General features: G+C 38.9%; 1 protein-coding gene across 2 annotated transcripts in view; it reads left to right on the top strand.

Annotated features, from left to right (window-relative positions):
- The first annotated feature begins 6994 nt into the window (after positions 1 to 6994).
- The window catches only part of nxph4 (neurexophilin 4), a 47753-nt gene continuing 37879 nt past the window's right edge, over positions 6995 to 16868 (top strand). For both annotated transcript variants that reach the window (XM_089010153.1, XM_089010152.1), the window contains exon 1: positions 6995 to 7387. In XM_089010153.1, the coding sequence (XP_088866279.1) occupies positions 7334 to 7387 (54 nt within the window). In that variant the 5' untranslated portion in view covers positions 6995 to 7333. The remainder of the gene's footprint in view (positions 7388 to 16868) is intronic.

Raw genomic sequence — 16868 nt, 5'->3', positions numbered from 1 at the left:
GCTACTCTTGCAGGGTGCTTTTTAAACCCCAAAAAAGTATTGCACAGATGGAGTTTCTATCCTCAACATCAATGCATGATCCAACAGTTTTTAGTTTTATTACCTGGCGCTTAATACTATCTTTGTGACTGTTTTATTTCCTGTATACGTCTGTGTAAGCTCTCAGTCGTACAGGAGTGGTCCATCAATAATCAATAATAAAGGTCCCTACTCTCAGGTTGGGGGGGGGGGCAGGGGACCCCTCCCTGTGGCCCCACTGATTGTTCCTACATTCCTAACGACTGGCCTATTACCCCCACTCCCCCCGGTATCACCTCATCAGCATAACGACCCTCATCAGCATTGCGAAAGTTGCCTAACCTGTTTTGCCTAAGCAGGCTATTGTATGAACGATCCAAATTGAACCTCACCCCACCAGACCGGTTTAATGAAGGATTTTGTTGTTTTATAAGAATCGCCTCTATTACCCCCCTTTCAAACCATCTATGTTCTTTCACTAAGATTTTAACCTCATTGTCGTCAAATGAGTGGTTGCTAGCTTTTAGGTGCAAATGTACTGCCGATTGAGGTCCACTTATATTATCCCTGCGATGTTGGTAAAGTCTTTTTTTGAGAATTTGTTGAGTCTCCCCAATGTACTGCTCTTTACAATTTTCATTCTTACAATGTATGGAATAAACTACATTACTTTGTTTTTCATTTGGTAGCCTATCTTTTGGATGCACTAATTTTTGCCTTAACGTGTTTATCGGTTTGAAATAAGTAGGAATTTTATGTTCCTAGACACTGGTTTAGATATGTGGACGATACTTTTGTCATAATTAAGAAACAAGAAATTCAATCCTTCACTTTTGTACAGATGACGGCTGAAGAAACCTTCTCATCGATATTTCCTGTATAGGATAGCTGTCCATGTTAAGCGCTTTGTTACAGCTTCAGCTGTTGTTAAAGCGCTATATCCAGTTGAAGTTTAGCATCAAACTAATTAGGAAATAAAGATAATTACATATTGTGTGCCACCCCCCACAAATAGATGGAATATCAATTAAGCAGCAAAATCCGCCCTTTTAGGCATATCACGGCGTGCCACTTTTTGTCAACTAAAAATGACATCACAGTTGCTCAAGGCTAAGGTAACAACCACATGTGGTTCACCTATTTTCTGAAGCTGAGACGTGATTGTTTGTTCCTCAAGCCCTGAGTAGCTGTGATGTAATTTTCAATCCACGGCAAGCAGCAAAATGGCCGCTGAGTGACGGGGATTTTTCTGATCCATTCATCTCATCTCATTTTCCATAACGCTTATTCCTCATTAGGGTCGCGGGGGTTGCTGGAGCCTATCTCAGCTGTCTTCGGGCACGAGGCGGTGGACACCCTGAATTGGTTGCCAGCCAATCGCAGGGCACACAAAGACATACAACAGTCACTCTCACACTCACACCTAGGGACAATTTGGAGTGGTCAATCTGCCTGCCATGCATGTTTTTGGAGTGTGGGAGGAAACCAGAGGACCCGGAGAAAACCCACGCGGGGTTAGGCCGGACCGGGACGCGAACCGGCGACCTCTGCACTGTGAAGCCGGTGTGCTAACCACTCGACTACCGGGCCACCCCTGATCCATTCATATTCTTTGTTTTTTCTTTTGTGTTGTGTCACATCGTTTATTTTTTTTATTTGTTCTTTTTTACTTCAAGATGGCGGCACGAAAGTGGCTTCCTTTACAGCAGCGCCTGTATTTTTTCTACTTCTTCCTTTTTATAGTTTCCAGAGTTACAGAAGGCCATATTATTGTACAAATAGTTTTTGGTGGACTTGGCTTTCGAAAAGTTTTAGACTTTTTCTCAGTTGGCAACATGACAATCTACAATGTTAGCTAAGCTTTGGGAACACATTGCTGTTCTGCTAGCATGAAATGCTAACTAATTATTTGTAGCTTGCTCTTAGCTTTAAAACAACAACAACCATGTCCTTAACTCATGCCTTTTTATAAATTATTTACTTGATTTTACTTGTATATTCAGTACATTTCAAAGTTTGTTCTATTTTTTTAAACTTTTACCGAAGATAAAGAGTTAAACAAAAACTTCTACATTTGCCAGCCTTTTTTAACCTAAGTATCTGTGCCTCAACTTAAGTACAGAGTGTGAGTACTCGTGCCACCTCTGTTCCACAGACGTCTGGGTGAGAGGTGGAGAATAATGGCAGCCGGATGATATTTGTGATGGGAGATGCAGAGATTCTTGTTCATTCATTTGCGCCTAGCTGAGTCGCCGGCGCTGCCGCTAAGTGGAACAGGGACGTGGAGCAGCTGAGCAAAATTCAACTGCCGCTTCTAATGTGGATCATGAAATTGCACTAGCACCAGGGAAAACAGCTTGGCAGTGTGTGTGTGTGTGTGTGTGTGTGTGTGTGTGTGTGTGTGTGTGTGTGTGTGTGTGTGTGTGTGTGTGTGTGTGTGTGTGTGTGTGTGCGTGTGTGTGTGTGCACGTGTGCGTGCGCACGTGTACATTTGGCAAGTGGAGGACAGAGGCTAGTGCTGAGGACAGCCGTGTTTCTTGGAGTCTTGCTGCTTTTTATAGACATTTTCATGCTTGAGAGCAGATGAAGGAACAAATATTACTACAGCAGCATTTCTTTCTGGACCAAGGAGAACGTAGTTCTCTTTAAGACTTTGGAATGAGGATTTTCAGGACTCAAAGCAAGGCTATGAAATACGTCTTGAATTTCAAGATCCTGTTGATGACAAACTAAAGCTCGAAAATGGAGTTAAAGTCTGGAGTCTTAAATTTTATCCCATTGACAAGTTGAATAAGACATTTTTTGTGGGTTCATAAAACCACAGTTGTATGCCCACAGAGTTTGAAGAGAATATGAAAATCAGCCACAACTTCATTATCAAGTATATACTGTACTCTATCTATGTGTTGTACTGAGGTGTTTATTTTGTCAGTACTGGCGCCAGGTGTCTCTTTTGGGGATACATTTTTTCTGACAAATCCAGAGAAAAGGGGAAAAAAGGATGGACTCCGCATTGACAGAATGTTTTTGGTTTATCTACAGTGTACAAGGCGATGATTTTCTTCAAAAGATGATCCTGCGCTTTATACACAGGTGCACCTTATATGTGAAGTCATATTGAGCCGCAACAGGTCTGGCAACTTCTGTCAGCAGCCATCAACTCCATTTCCCCTCAGCGACCGGGCCACCCGATATATATATATATATACAGTAAAGTCTCGTTATATCGATATCGGATATATCGATAGTCCCGGTTATATCGATACTTTTTCTATGCACGCACGGAGAAAATTACATACAAACAGGGTCGGATACATCGATAGTCCCGGTTATATCGATATTTTTTCGGACTCCCTTGAATATCGATATAACGAGACTTTACTATATATATATATATATATATATATATATATATATATATATATATATATATATATATATATATATATATTGATCAGGGCTTGATTGGAAAGCAGGGCTCTTAAGGCAGAGAGCCTCTGAGTGTGGAGCTTGGGGAAAGACAAGCTCGATTGCTGTGCTCTGTGAAGAAGTTGATTGCTGCGTGGAACTCATTGCCAGTTGGGACCACACGACTGGACACTGGATTTGAACCTAGCTAAGGTGGCTAGGCTACATGACGAGGACGTCAAGAGGGGTGAGGCCGAGAGACTCTTGTGAAGAACTCCGTCTTCAGTTTTACCTCAGAAGAGACTTTATTTGGATTTAAGGAGCAGAAGAGACTTTAGTTGGATTTAAGTATCAGAAGAGACTTTATTTTGATAAGTATTGGAAGAGACACTATTCAAACCTTTGTTGCTTGTGAATTCCCCCTGGAACCCTTGATTAAAACCTTTTGTTTGTATCCAAACCTGTCGTCCATTGCACTTCTTGTCCCGTCCTGCTGAGAGCTAGCCTCTCATGATATCACAATATATATATATATATATATATATATATATATATATATATATATATATATATATATATATATCTATATATCTATATATATATATATATCTATATATCTATATATATATATATATATATACCCACTACATTTTTAGAGGAAAATCGATTTTGTACATACACAAGCCGCACCTGTATATAAGCCCCATGTGCCCACATTAAAACATGTAAATATATTTACAAAGAAAGACGGCACACAGAGAGCGTTTTCAACGTTTTAATGCCTGTGACGCGGCAGTGAAACGGTAGCAACATGGTAACAACACGCTAGCAACACAATAGCAACACAGTATAACACGTCTGGTAAAAGAACATACTGGTGAAAATCGCGGTAAGCCGTGTTCATCTTCCTCCCTTGAACTGAAGCCATCCAAGTAATCGTCCTCAGTGTCGGAATGAAACAGTGTAGTATAGACGTCACACACTACCTCAGCCTGTCTCTCACTGTCAATCCGGAATGGTATTTTCGGTGGTGATTGTTTTTGCCTTCAATCTGATCTGCACAGTCGAAACACCTCGACCGTCTGCTCTCTGTGTGTTCACCCAGTCTTCTAGAATGTTTTCCAGTTCGGGCCACCTGCTTTTATTACCTCTGAAAGCTTTTTTTGCCTTTTTACGTTGCTCCAGTTCTTCCCGCTGCCGTTTCCAGCCTCTCACCATCGATTCGTTTATACGTGCAGAGCTCTGTTTCCTTCTTTATCAGACAGCTCGATTGCTTTTAGTTTGAAAGCTGCGTCATATGCCTTTCTTTTTGTATTTTCCATGATGAGGGTATGTTCACGCTAATTTAATTTATGCACAACATGAGAAGTTGACCGGTCTTAATCTTACCTTTTCTACTCGAGTGCCACTGGCGGCCATTAGAAAAAATACATAAATTGGCCGCATCACTGAAATAGCCGCAGGGTTGAACGTCTGTGGAAAAAGTAGCGGCTTAGAGTCCAGAATTTACGATATATATATATATATATGTATGTATGTATGTATGTATGTATGTATGTATGTATGTACACACGTATTATATACAGCACAGGTGTCAAAGTCAAGGCCCGCGGGCTAAATCCGGCCCACCACATCATTTTTTTTGGCCCGCGAAAGCAAATGGAACTTGTTAAATTCCATGATGATTGCTAAAATCTGAGCCAAAATGTGATATTTTTGGATGTCAACCACAATAAAAGTCATTATTCTAGACTTCAGATTTGAAAACGAGTTATTCATTAATTTGCTGTGTGCTCTATATGTAATATTTGAAACGGATTTAAACATTCTAATGGGTTCCCCAAATTCATAACGGCCCTCGAGAGGAAACCATAACTACAATGTGGCCCGCAGCAAAAAATGACTTTGACACCCCTGATATACAGTATGTATAAGCATATGTCCTCACAGAAGTGTCTGCAGTGACAGTTTGTCTCACAGGGAGGCACTGCCGTGTCACACACTGCGCACACACAAACGCGCCCACACTTCAGCTAAACCTTCAGTCTTTCATTTTACACAAGCTCTCAAAAAATCTCACACCAACTGTGAACAACAATAATATTGAAATGAATGGATGGGGTGAAACACAAGGGTGGTATCAATGGGCATAGGAGCATGAAATCACGATGCACACACTGATTGTAATGACTTCCTAATTTAATAAAGCACAATATTTTTCAGAGTGAAAAGCATTTCCCCAATCTCTTGATTGTATCCCTTTGGGGAATAGAATCATGGATTCTAGTATAGGAGCTAGTTGCAACTCCGATATCATAATTATGTGTACTATCTTTTAACTTGTGGCTCTTCCATGACTGTTTAAGATATTGCGACTACTTCAGGTGCTATGTGTATTTGATAAATTCTATTAAATAAAGTAAGCAGGAAAAAAATCTCAAACAACAAAGTCATCAGAACAGAAAGGTCCAAAGTAGCAAACAAAACCATGACTAAAACATGACAGGGGGAAACAAAACAATGACCTGACACTGAATGGTCGTTCTGGGAGTCCTTTTAACTGCGACCATCACCTGTGCAGCTGCAGGTGGGGCCCGACAGTGCTACCCGTTGGTCACAAACCAAAATGTGACATTTGGAGTTGGTGTGAAAATAAAAAGTCATCTGGAAAAATGTACTTCTTGTACCATCTTTGGTGAAAAAAAGTCTTACAAATTTGTTGAACAGTGTAATAATTGTTTTGGTGCAACTTTTATTTATGTAACTTATTCACTGCCATTCACAAATTTATTTGGGAGTTGGGATGATGACGTCGAGTGCCATTAACAAATTTGTTCGGGTTTTGTTTTTCATGCTTGTGTGCCGATAAAACGCTAGCCATGGCCTCTGGCAGTGTTTTTTTCTTTTCCACAAGGTGGCAGCATTTCCTCTTTTCCATGTTAGCACTATGTTCCAGCTTCAACTGTTCTTAAAGCGCTCTACAAACCAATACGTATATACTGCGTTGCATTTTGGACAGCCGCCCTCATTTCAAGCTCATATAACTCCAGACTCATGGAATTAAGGAATTAACTCTTTTTTTTTCTGATGAAAGAAGATATTAAGGTTTCTAACGCGGAATTGAATGTTTATGTAGTCCTAAAACTCAATATTCTGTGGGTCCTGGAATTGAAGTGACAATGACAAAAACCCTGGCACTGGAGTGGACACATTTTTGCACATCGTCTGGCAGTGAATGAGTTAAAAATGTACTTGATGTGAAAAGTTTGAGAACAACAGAGTGCAAAAATACAGTGACAATGACGAGAGCTTGAATTGCTCAGCTGCGCTCCCCTTTGTGATTTTTGTTGGCAAAGTGTTAGTCTTGCCTGGACAAAGAGGTAGTTTTCCTTTTTTTGGTTATGACGCACGCAGGTCGAGTGAGGGAGCGGTGGGACGAGAGAAAGGAAGGAGGGAGGGTAAGAAGTGATCAATAGTATCACTTCTCCTCTTTCCACCAGCCAATCACAAACTCAAACCTCTCAGGAAGCGTGCAAGCCCCCTTTCCAAAACCTCAGTATATCTCGAACATCTGCGCGCAAAACTTGGTGTACAACATTTAGCGATTAGCGCAGGCAGACGGCGCGGATGTTGCGCATGAGGACGAGACGAGCAGCGAGACCCCCAAGTTGTTGTTCAATATCTCGCGTCGAGGAACACAAACAACTTTAAGTCAACTTGTCACCGTCGGCTGGCTGGAGCGGTTAGGATTGGCCGGACCCCGCCGCTGCCGCCGCCAAAGCGCCTTTTCGCGTCCCTCCTCCTCCTTCTCCGACGCCTCCTCCTCCTACTCCTCCTCTTTTTCCTTTTGGCTTCGTTGATGAGCAAAGAAGGAAGCGTTGAGTTGCATTTGTGAACGGAAGGTGACATGCAGGTGCTCGGATGGACCGCGGTCGTCCTCTGCCAGTGGATCCTGCGTAAGGTGAGCTCGAAGAGTCGCGCTTGTTGGGACGTGCGTAAAAGTGCGTCAATCGAGCGATTATGTTAAACGGGGCGGCGTGCTGTAACGCATGACATGATAATTTGGTTTGGCATTAATTTAATCAAACATTCGTAAACTGTGATATTGTTTAGCTTTTTTCCCTTCCTCTTTAAAATAAACATTTCAATACACCTTTTCAATCATCACTAGTTGTTTGGGCGCTGTTTCTCCCAGTCTGCGCTTGTGTTTGAACTAAAACCCTGTTAGTTGTTTACTGCTTATCTTAAGTAGATGCAGGTCTGTGAAAACAAACACAATTCTGATTGACAGCATTGTAGATAAAAAAGATGGGTGGACCTTTCGGGCCAATTGTGTTTTTGTGATACAGTATTTTGAGATTGACAAGAAACTGCACATGTATGCATGAAGTTCAGTATGTATAATTCCTATGAAAATATTTTTCCCATTTTCAGCCATGGTAATGCTTTTTAACTCATTCACTGCCAGACGTGCAAAAATGTGTCCTCTCCGGTGCCTGGGGTTTTGTCATTGTCACTTGAATTCCAGGACCCATAGAATACTGACTTTTAGGACAGCATAAAGATGCAATTTAGCATAAGAAAAGATAAGACTCTCTTCTTTCATCAGAAAAAAAGAGTTAATTCATAAATTATATGGGTCTGGAGTTATATGAGCTTGAAATGAGGGCAGCTGTCCAAAGTACAATCCAATGTATACATATTGGTTTATATAGCGCTTTAACAATAGCTGAAGCTGGAATAAAGCGCAAATATGGAAAAAGTGAAATGCTGCCCCCTTGTGGAAGGGAAAAACATTACCAGAGATCTGATCAGCGCTTTATCGGCATTACCAGCAAGAAAAACAAAACCCCAACTAATCCGGGAATGGCGCTCCACATCATATTTTCAATTCTCGAATAAATTCAGGAATGGCAGTGAAGGAGTTAAGCTTTAATGTAACTTGTATGTCAACATTATGTTGTGTTTTGGAAATCACATATTGGAATTTTCCGAAAACATCTATTCAAGTTTCATATCTGTCCTGTTTGGGCCCCCTGGATTCCGTTTATTGTATGGCACAATGCCCCCTCCTCTCCACCCCACCTCATTTATCTATTTATCTATTTGTGCTGGCAGCAACTTTCTTTCATTTTTTTCTCTTCCTTCTGAAGTTGAACGCGCCGCTGGCTTTCTTTATCTCCATATCACCACTGCTCAAGTGGAGTTTAGTTAGTCTGCTGCTGAAAATGTGAGGATGTGTGTGTGTGCAAGTGTGTGTGGTTAATTGGCTTTTTTTTACTACACGACCTAGAGTACTGTGTATAGGTCAGAATCATAATCAGAATAATCTTTATTGCCAAGTATGTCGAACACACAAGGATTTTTTCTCCGGTAGAACACGCTGTACTAGTATCATCAAAAATGGAAGTACTACACAGTTCCATTTGGGTTACTGTCTAGAGCAGGGGTCGGCAACCCACGGCTCCGGAGACGCATGTGGCTCTCTCACCCCCCCCAGCTGCGGCTCCCTGCGGCTTTAGAAAATAAATAATGAGTATTTAATTTAATGTATATTATTTTAGTTTGTTCGTTTTTAAAATGTAATTCTAAATTCGAAGATTATGGTGATTATAAATAATACAAAATAAAATTCAATTTTTTTGTCGCTCATAACCATCGACAGTGGACATATATCTGGTCACAACCGCCAAATTGCGCACGATTTCTTGAATTTTTCGACCCCCAGGTAGGCCAACTATGGATAAATCTAAGAAAAGAAAAGTGTCTGAAGAAAACAGAACGTATTGATACGAGACATTTCCAGAACAAACACACAGCATTTGCTCAAAAATATCCGGATGGAGATGAGAGAAAAAGAGCCATTTCGGAACTGATGCGGAAGGCTGATCAGAGCAAAAATCATTTTATGAAATGGATGAAATCTACAAATTCAGCTACACGTGCTAGTTTTGTGGCCGCTCAGGAAATAGTCAGGCACGGGAAGCCGTTCACAGACGGATAATATATAAAAGAATCATTCATTAAGATGTCAGAACATCTATTCACAGACTTTAAAAACAAGAGTGAAATTGTGCAGAAAATCAGGGAAAAGTAATCTTCAACCCAACGTCTTTTTTTCGGAGTTTAAAATGTTTTTGTTGCGTGCAGAAATGTAATTTCGCTTCTCTGTAACAGTTCATTGATTCATAAATGCAACACACTATAGTTTGTTTATGCATATATAAAGGTAAAAAACGATGATGAAAAGATGCAGTGTTGTCTTCATTTTAAATGTCAAAAGGATTTTGTGGCTCCCAGTGTTTTCTTTTCTGTGGGAAATGGGTCCAAATGGCTCTTTGAGTCATAAAGGTTGCCGACCCCTGGTCTAGAGAGTTAATGGCTTGGGGAAGAAGCTGTTCGAATGTCTTCTGGATTTGGTGCACATGGATCGGTTCGTGATAGAAACTGTTCTTTTCCCTTTCTTGCATCCTTCTCTCGCTCTTCCATTTCGGATAATTTGATTTCCGACGCGCAAAAATTCAAAGCACTCACATGTATTGACTCAGAATGCAGGACGGCTGACTTTGCTTGAAGAGAAGCGCGAAACTACGAACTTGTTAAGTGTGAGCTCTTTGGTTGAAATTGAGTGTGCAGTCTGATGCCACATTGAGTGGCATTGAGATGTTTTATGTATGTATTGGGGGAGAATGTCTGTTGAGTTTGACAGATGTCTTCATATTTAGTACTTGCATCTACGTGTACACTTGTTTACTTCATGAATACACTTGGAGCATAACATTCATCAATATCTTGTGGAGTTGAGTTACTGGCATAATAGATTGGCCTGGATTATCTTTTATTAGTCTCACAGTGGTGGAATTTACATTTCACATCAGCAAAGTTATGAAAGGAAGAGGAAAGGAAGAAGTAAAGGCAGCTGTAAAGGCAGCCACTCTTGCAACGTCATCTTGAAAGTAAAGAAAAACACTAAATAACAAATAATGTGACACAACACAAAAGAAACAGACCATCATTCAATCTTAAAAACTGTCTGCACTCTCTATGTTGCATGAAGCAGTTCTCGATGAAAGTCTGTCTACTCGGGCGCCATCTTGGACTTCAATGGTTGCTTCAAACTTTGCCGGCCATGAAATAACATCACTTTTGTGATTTAGCATCATTCATGTGGCTAGTGTATGTTGTTGATACAGTGAGACCTCAACTTACAAACACCTTATCTTACAAACTTTTCGTGTTACAAACTTCAAATTTCTGAAAATTAAACCTTATAATAAGCACTATTTTCATAATACACACCCACCACGGCTGGTGGAGTGATCTTCGGCGGAAGCACACGACCGAACAGCACCAGAGGTTAAGTTACCAACAGTCCTTATGGAAGGTGACTCTCCTTCCATAAGCCATCAACGACCATCAAAAAGGTAAATAAAACTTTATTTTACAGCACAGTTTATTTCTTTAATTACAGTCCTCATGTAATGTGCTTCTCTTTCCAAACAGCAATTCCCTTTGACCTTCGACCTTCAACGCCATTCCATCAAGCCATCAATGACCATCACAAATGTAAATAAAGTGACTTTATGATACAATGCAGTGTATTTATTTCATTACTATACAATAGCACATTTATTATACATAGAATAAGGTATGTTGTGTGTAATTTTAAGGCTTATTTAGTTGAAAAGTATATTTTATGGAAACCCGGGAACGGATTATTCCTATTTTAATGTTTTCCTATGGGAATTTGTTTTTTGAGATACACACTTTTCGCCTTACACACTCTGTCTGGGAACCAATTAAGTTCGTAAGTTGAGGTCTCACTGTATTATGTTAGCAATTGGACAAATTCTTAATGGCGGAATGGGAGAACTCTTGTTCCATTTACAGCATGACTTCTGGAAGTTTTTCTGTGGGTCCCCTCGTGACTAACCACTCTGAGAGACATTCTGTGTATTTTCAGGTTTGGCTCGAGACTTTTGCAAAGTACTGCAATATTGATTTTAGAGGCTTAATTTTGAAAACATTAACGGGGGTTGCGAGCGAACTTGCCAAAATGTGTCATCATAGTATATTCCACACTGATCAAAACGCAAATCTATTGCCATTAAATGTTGTTCATCTGTCTTGTTTGTTCATATATGTACTTCAAATTAAATAAAATTAAAAATATTTCTATATATGTAAATTAGTGCACTGTGAGACTAACAAAGGCTAATCTAATCCAATCCAACTTTGGTACAAATCGAAAAAAAAAATTCAAGTAAAGAAAAAAGACTGTAGGGGTCATTTAGAACCAAGATGGCCGCCATCCCACATCTTTGACAAAATTGCTTGGATAAAATTGCCTTTAAAGGCAGCTTCAAAATTATCTGTGTAACCCAAAATAGACTTCTTGTGTGTTTTCACGCATAGATTCTTGAGACAGTTTTGTGGGACGAGTTATGATTGACGTCTACCAAATTTAAATGTTGCTAAATCAGACTGGCTTCAGGCGCCAGTAAATTTTCATGCCCATTCACCCTGCGTTTGCTTTTTGATATTGGTTGACAATATGAGTTCCGTCCTTCGCTGCTCCACTTTTTATGCGAGGATTATGAAGTGAAAAATTGAAATGAAAGGAACAAAAAAATGTGAGCATTAGTTTATTTGATTTGAGCATATTTCATATTGATGGAGGAGAGTGATTTGAGATAAGAGCATGGTTCTCAAACAAATTAAACTTGTACATCAGGACAACACCATGCTGATGTAATGGACAAAAAACAAAACCATTGTGTCCTTTGTATCCACCAGCATGCCTTTGTACGGTATCTGGCGCCTTCTGTAAAATGCTGTAATCTCTTACTTGTATACCTTCTGTATATTTTGACTTTTTCAAGTTCTGACAACTTTGTGAAGAACTTGTCATTGAAAGCATCCAGCAATTGACTCCACCACTTTTCCCACCTTTTGCTTTTTGAAAACATATCTCCTCAAACAGCTCGACGCAAAGTGGCAAAGATGTGTGGAAAAAAGCTTCTTTGCCTTTTCGGCGGTCCCGTTAGAAACAATAGCATTAGCCGCCATCTCAACCTGACAAAATCCTCCTACTTTATCCCCCCTCAGCCTACCTCCCTAATTCTCCCCCTTCTTCTCACTCTTATAAAACAACGAGCAATGGTATATGCCCATGGATGTATTACAACTAGCGAGTGATTTTAATTTCATTCTGTCTACAAGGCGGTTCGGGTGGATAAACGTCTGATTATCTGTTTTCTGATGTACATGAAAAAAATGAACTTAAAATAATTCATTTTTAAAACATGTCCCATCATAAACAGGAACATCTTCATTTAGGAGGGTCTGCACACTGATGGTCTGATACTAAACTCTTAGTTTAGTAATGTATTTTTTTAACTTTATGATTATGAAAATATATATTTTTTGTCCTTTGGAGTTCTTCATGTTATAGGTAACATTAATGGAGGTAAAAGTTTACTTCCTTAATTCAGTTTGATTCATCGTAGTTGTTTCGCCACTGCATCTATTTGGACTGAGGGGAATTGTAAAATGATGTCACAAAATAAAAAAAAATCCAATAAATGTTCTTCCACACAGTTTCGGTATTCACATAAGATGTTTTTGGCATTAGGTGTTGTTGGCATTAGGTGTTGTTGGCGTTAGGTGTTGTAGTACACACAGTATATATGTAGTATAGTATATATGTAGTGTACTATACACAGTATATACGTGTCTCTATATATATATATATATATATATATATATATATATATATATATATATATATATATATATATATATATATATATATATAAAATTTTTCTGCCAATAGGGATCTTTCCGTCCATCCGCGGATTCTTTCTAACGGCCCACTTTCCAACCAAATCGCTGTAATCTGTGTAAATGACAGTGTATGCTCATTCGGCCCAGAGATTTGATATGTAATCTGTGGAATCATGACGGGAAAAAAAGCAATCACATTTACCCACCGCTATCAGCCCAAATTGTGCCCACGCATCAAGAGTCTTTCCTTAAGCTTCAAAGGGGGGGGGGGGGGGTTAATGGTTTATTTCAATTGTTTATGACACGGTTTGTTAAGTATCAAGCATCAAACTGCATTTAAATTCAACCACAACATGTATAAATTATATGAAAAACAAAACATTTGGTCATCTTTTTTGGAAGGCAGATACTTTCTTGTGTCACGGCATGTTTTTCAATCACGATGGCACTTTGATAACATTTTGTTTGAAAAATGTAATCATTTCCTCACATTTGGGTCATTCCACTTTCCTCCCCGCATTTCACGTTGCTTCTCCCCCTACATGGCACGTTTGACAATCCGGTCGCTTGTAACGTGATCAATTTTACCTTGAGCTTTTGCTTCCATCAGCCTTAAGGAGGCGGCAGTTTAATTAAGCAAGGAAGATGACGTACCATTTATTATAATCACATATAATGCCGCAATACAGATAGCGTCTGTCAGGTAATTAGACCTTGATGCCAGAAATATGATAGATGGTTATTTAATGAAAATATGGGTATAATTAAAAACATAATATACAAAATATATATGCTGTGCTTTCATATATTCCCGCGTCAAGGTGTCCATGTCTTCACAGTTGAGCGCTTTGAATCTGGACTTCCTTCCAGTGTTGATTCTACATTTGTTATCCATTGTGGATGTGCAACAGCCATTTGTAGAGTCGTGACTGAATTGAAATTCGCATATGCAGGATATATATAAAAACAAAGCATATTTATTTATTTATTCATTTTATAAGCATTGGCAGCTTTTTGTGAGCAGTCAATGGAAAACCCCATTCGGGAGCTAGCAAAATTAGCATATAACATGACAGAAAGAATTAAACTTCAAATAGCAAATATTTGTACTCGGATGCTGTAAGAAATTGTACAGAAAGGTCGTAGAGCAACACTCAGAGGAATATATTCTTCCAAAAATGAGTTAGATGTTTAATTATGTCTTTCGACTTCTCATTTCATTATCCTCGTTTATGTCCGTCAGTCAGGGCAGGTCACATATTCAAATGGTCAGTGCAAGCACGATACCTTCAATGAGTCAAGCAAACAGACGGGCTACCATTTCAAACCATAATGGGTCCTAATGATGGAAAACTTAAAGTAAAATAGATCATACTCATAAGAGAAGGTTATTAATTGTCGACAAACTCCGTCATCTTTTGCTAGTAGCTGTGTTGTTATGCGGCGCTACATGATTGTGTGGCCGCTATGAAAGTGGCATAGAAATACTTTACCATGAACTCAGCCTGCCACAAAACATTTTATTTGTATTTTTATTTTAGTTTTTGATAAATCTGCCTTGAAGAAGAATTTCTAGTCATTGTCCCAGCTTCATGCAATGAATCCCACATGAGTTGCTCTGAATCAATCAGAGGAAAGGTTGCTGACCCACCTGCAGGGATTCATGCACGTCCTGAATTTGAAACCAGATTCATAAAAAAAGCAAAAAAAAAACAAAAACAATTTATCATTGTTTCAACAGTACTGGGAAATTTTCGCCGATGTAGCAACACAACACGAAATCAGAATCCACATAAAAAAAGAAAACAACAATAACCCACAAACGACTTTAATTTAAACTGCACTGCCAAAATATACAATAATAATAATACATTTCATTTTTAAGCGCCTTTCAAAACAACAGTGAATGAAGACAAAAGACTTCTGAAAATCAGGGTAAATAATATTGCACAAATGTATAAAACTCTTTCAATACAGATCGATGCTTTTGATCATTTTTTGGCCTGCAGACAAGGCCTTCAAGGCCCTGACAAAACACGTATTATATGATCATTAATGATTGTCTCATGACATGACACATTTTGTGAATCGTCCACTCTATGGAGTCCTTTTCATGTCAGTGAATTCTTTTTTTCCCTCATACTGACTGACGTTAACTTTGATTTTAGTTCTATTTTTAATAGAGTTGTCATCCACTCACCTGGCCACTTTATTTGATTACTTCTTTATCGAAAAACGCTTTGTCAATAATGCATGGTATGCAACCAAAGAAGGAACATGATTTTGTAAAAAAAGTGGTTTTGAAAAGCATTTTTTATATATAAAATACAGGTATATAAAAATCCCCCCCCACCCCCTTTAGTTTCAGACGCGCCTCCATCTGTCTCAGTCGTCTTGTTTTGCTATGGATTGACTTGCTTGTGAATTCCAGTTGGTGGGATTTCATATAAAAGCAAATAATGTTGGCGGAAGTTGATTTCTTTTTGGACTTTTTATATTGGAAAGGAAAATATGGAAATGTAGAGAGGCTGACAGTTTGAATACACCCACTCATTCTCGTCTAGGGTTTTTATACAAATTAATGTATAACGGTGCCACGAATTACAGAATGGTGCTCAATACAAAACAATGCGTTGCAAGTGTTTTGCCAGCTTAATCACAATTTGTTGCTGCGTCTCTTTTTGACAAGGAAACACAAGATTTCTCTCAAGCAGATATTGCATAACGACAATCTTATGTCACTTTTTTTTAACAGGCCGACATTAATTTCAAACCTCTAGCTTGGCCAACAAACACGGCAGCATATAAGGCAGCATTATCATTTGAAAATAATTAGGTATTTTTTATAATTTATAATTTTGACATCAGGTATTTATTCCTACCATTTTTTGATATACTTAAACTTATTTGAAAACTTTCCTTCCACTTTGACCCCTCTCCTTCCTTGACTGATCCCCGTAAATGAGTGCACGTAGCATCGAGCAGGGAGCACATGACTCTTGAGTAGTTGGCATATTTTACCAGCAGCACTCGATGGTTGTTTTTATGTTTGTTGGTGTTCCGCTTGTCTTTTACTGCTGCTCTTTAAGTCTTTTGATTCCCCCTCTGGGACAAATAAAGCGTTGAGAATTGAATTGAATATCAGTTAACAAGCCTATTTTCACCATACCGGGTTATAATATGTGTTATCTTTGTGAAGCATACGTAGAGAACAGTTTACTGTATTCTAATTGTCCTATATGTTTATTAGTTAAGGACTACAGGTACTATGCTCGAATCAGATATACTGTATATACAGTGAAACAATTCAACAGGAGTGTATCGAGTTTAAGGAGGACAGAAGAAAAATAAATGCTAGTCAATTTGGTGAAGTCAATGTTATTTTGGAATGCAGCTGTTAACATTGCAGTTTACTGACCATTCATTATCCAACCTTTTTTTTGGGCATTCATGGCAGTCAGTGGAAGCATGCTGATTCTTGGACACAGAAGCAGCAAATAGTTGAAGTTACAGCACAATGGAAACATGCATGTTAGCACATTGAAATTGAGAACACAGTATACTAAAAAAATCAGGTTTATGGATTTGATTGGCCTGGTTCAAACAAAAACAATACAATGCCGAACCAGTCATTTTTGGACAGGAGCATAACCTAG

The sequence above is a fragment of the Hippocampus bargibanti genome, linkage group LG12 (assembly GCF_051943395.1).
Source record: "Hippocampus bargibanti isolate YZ-2025 linkage group LG12, ASM5194339v1, whole genome shotgun sequence".
Classification (NCBI taxonomy): Eukaryota; Metazoa; Chordata; class Actinopteri; order Syngnathiformes; family Syngnathidae; genus Hippocampus; species Hippocampus bargibanti.
The sequence above is the reverse complement of the archived record's forward strand: the minus strand, read 5'-3'. Positions and strand labels throughout refer to the sequence as shown.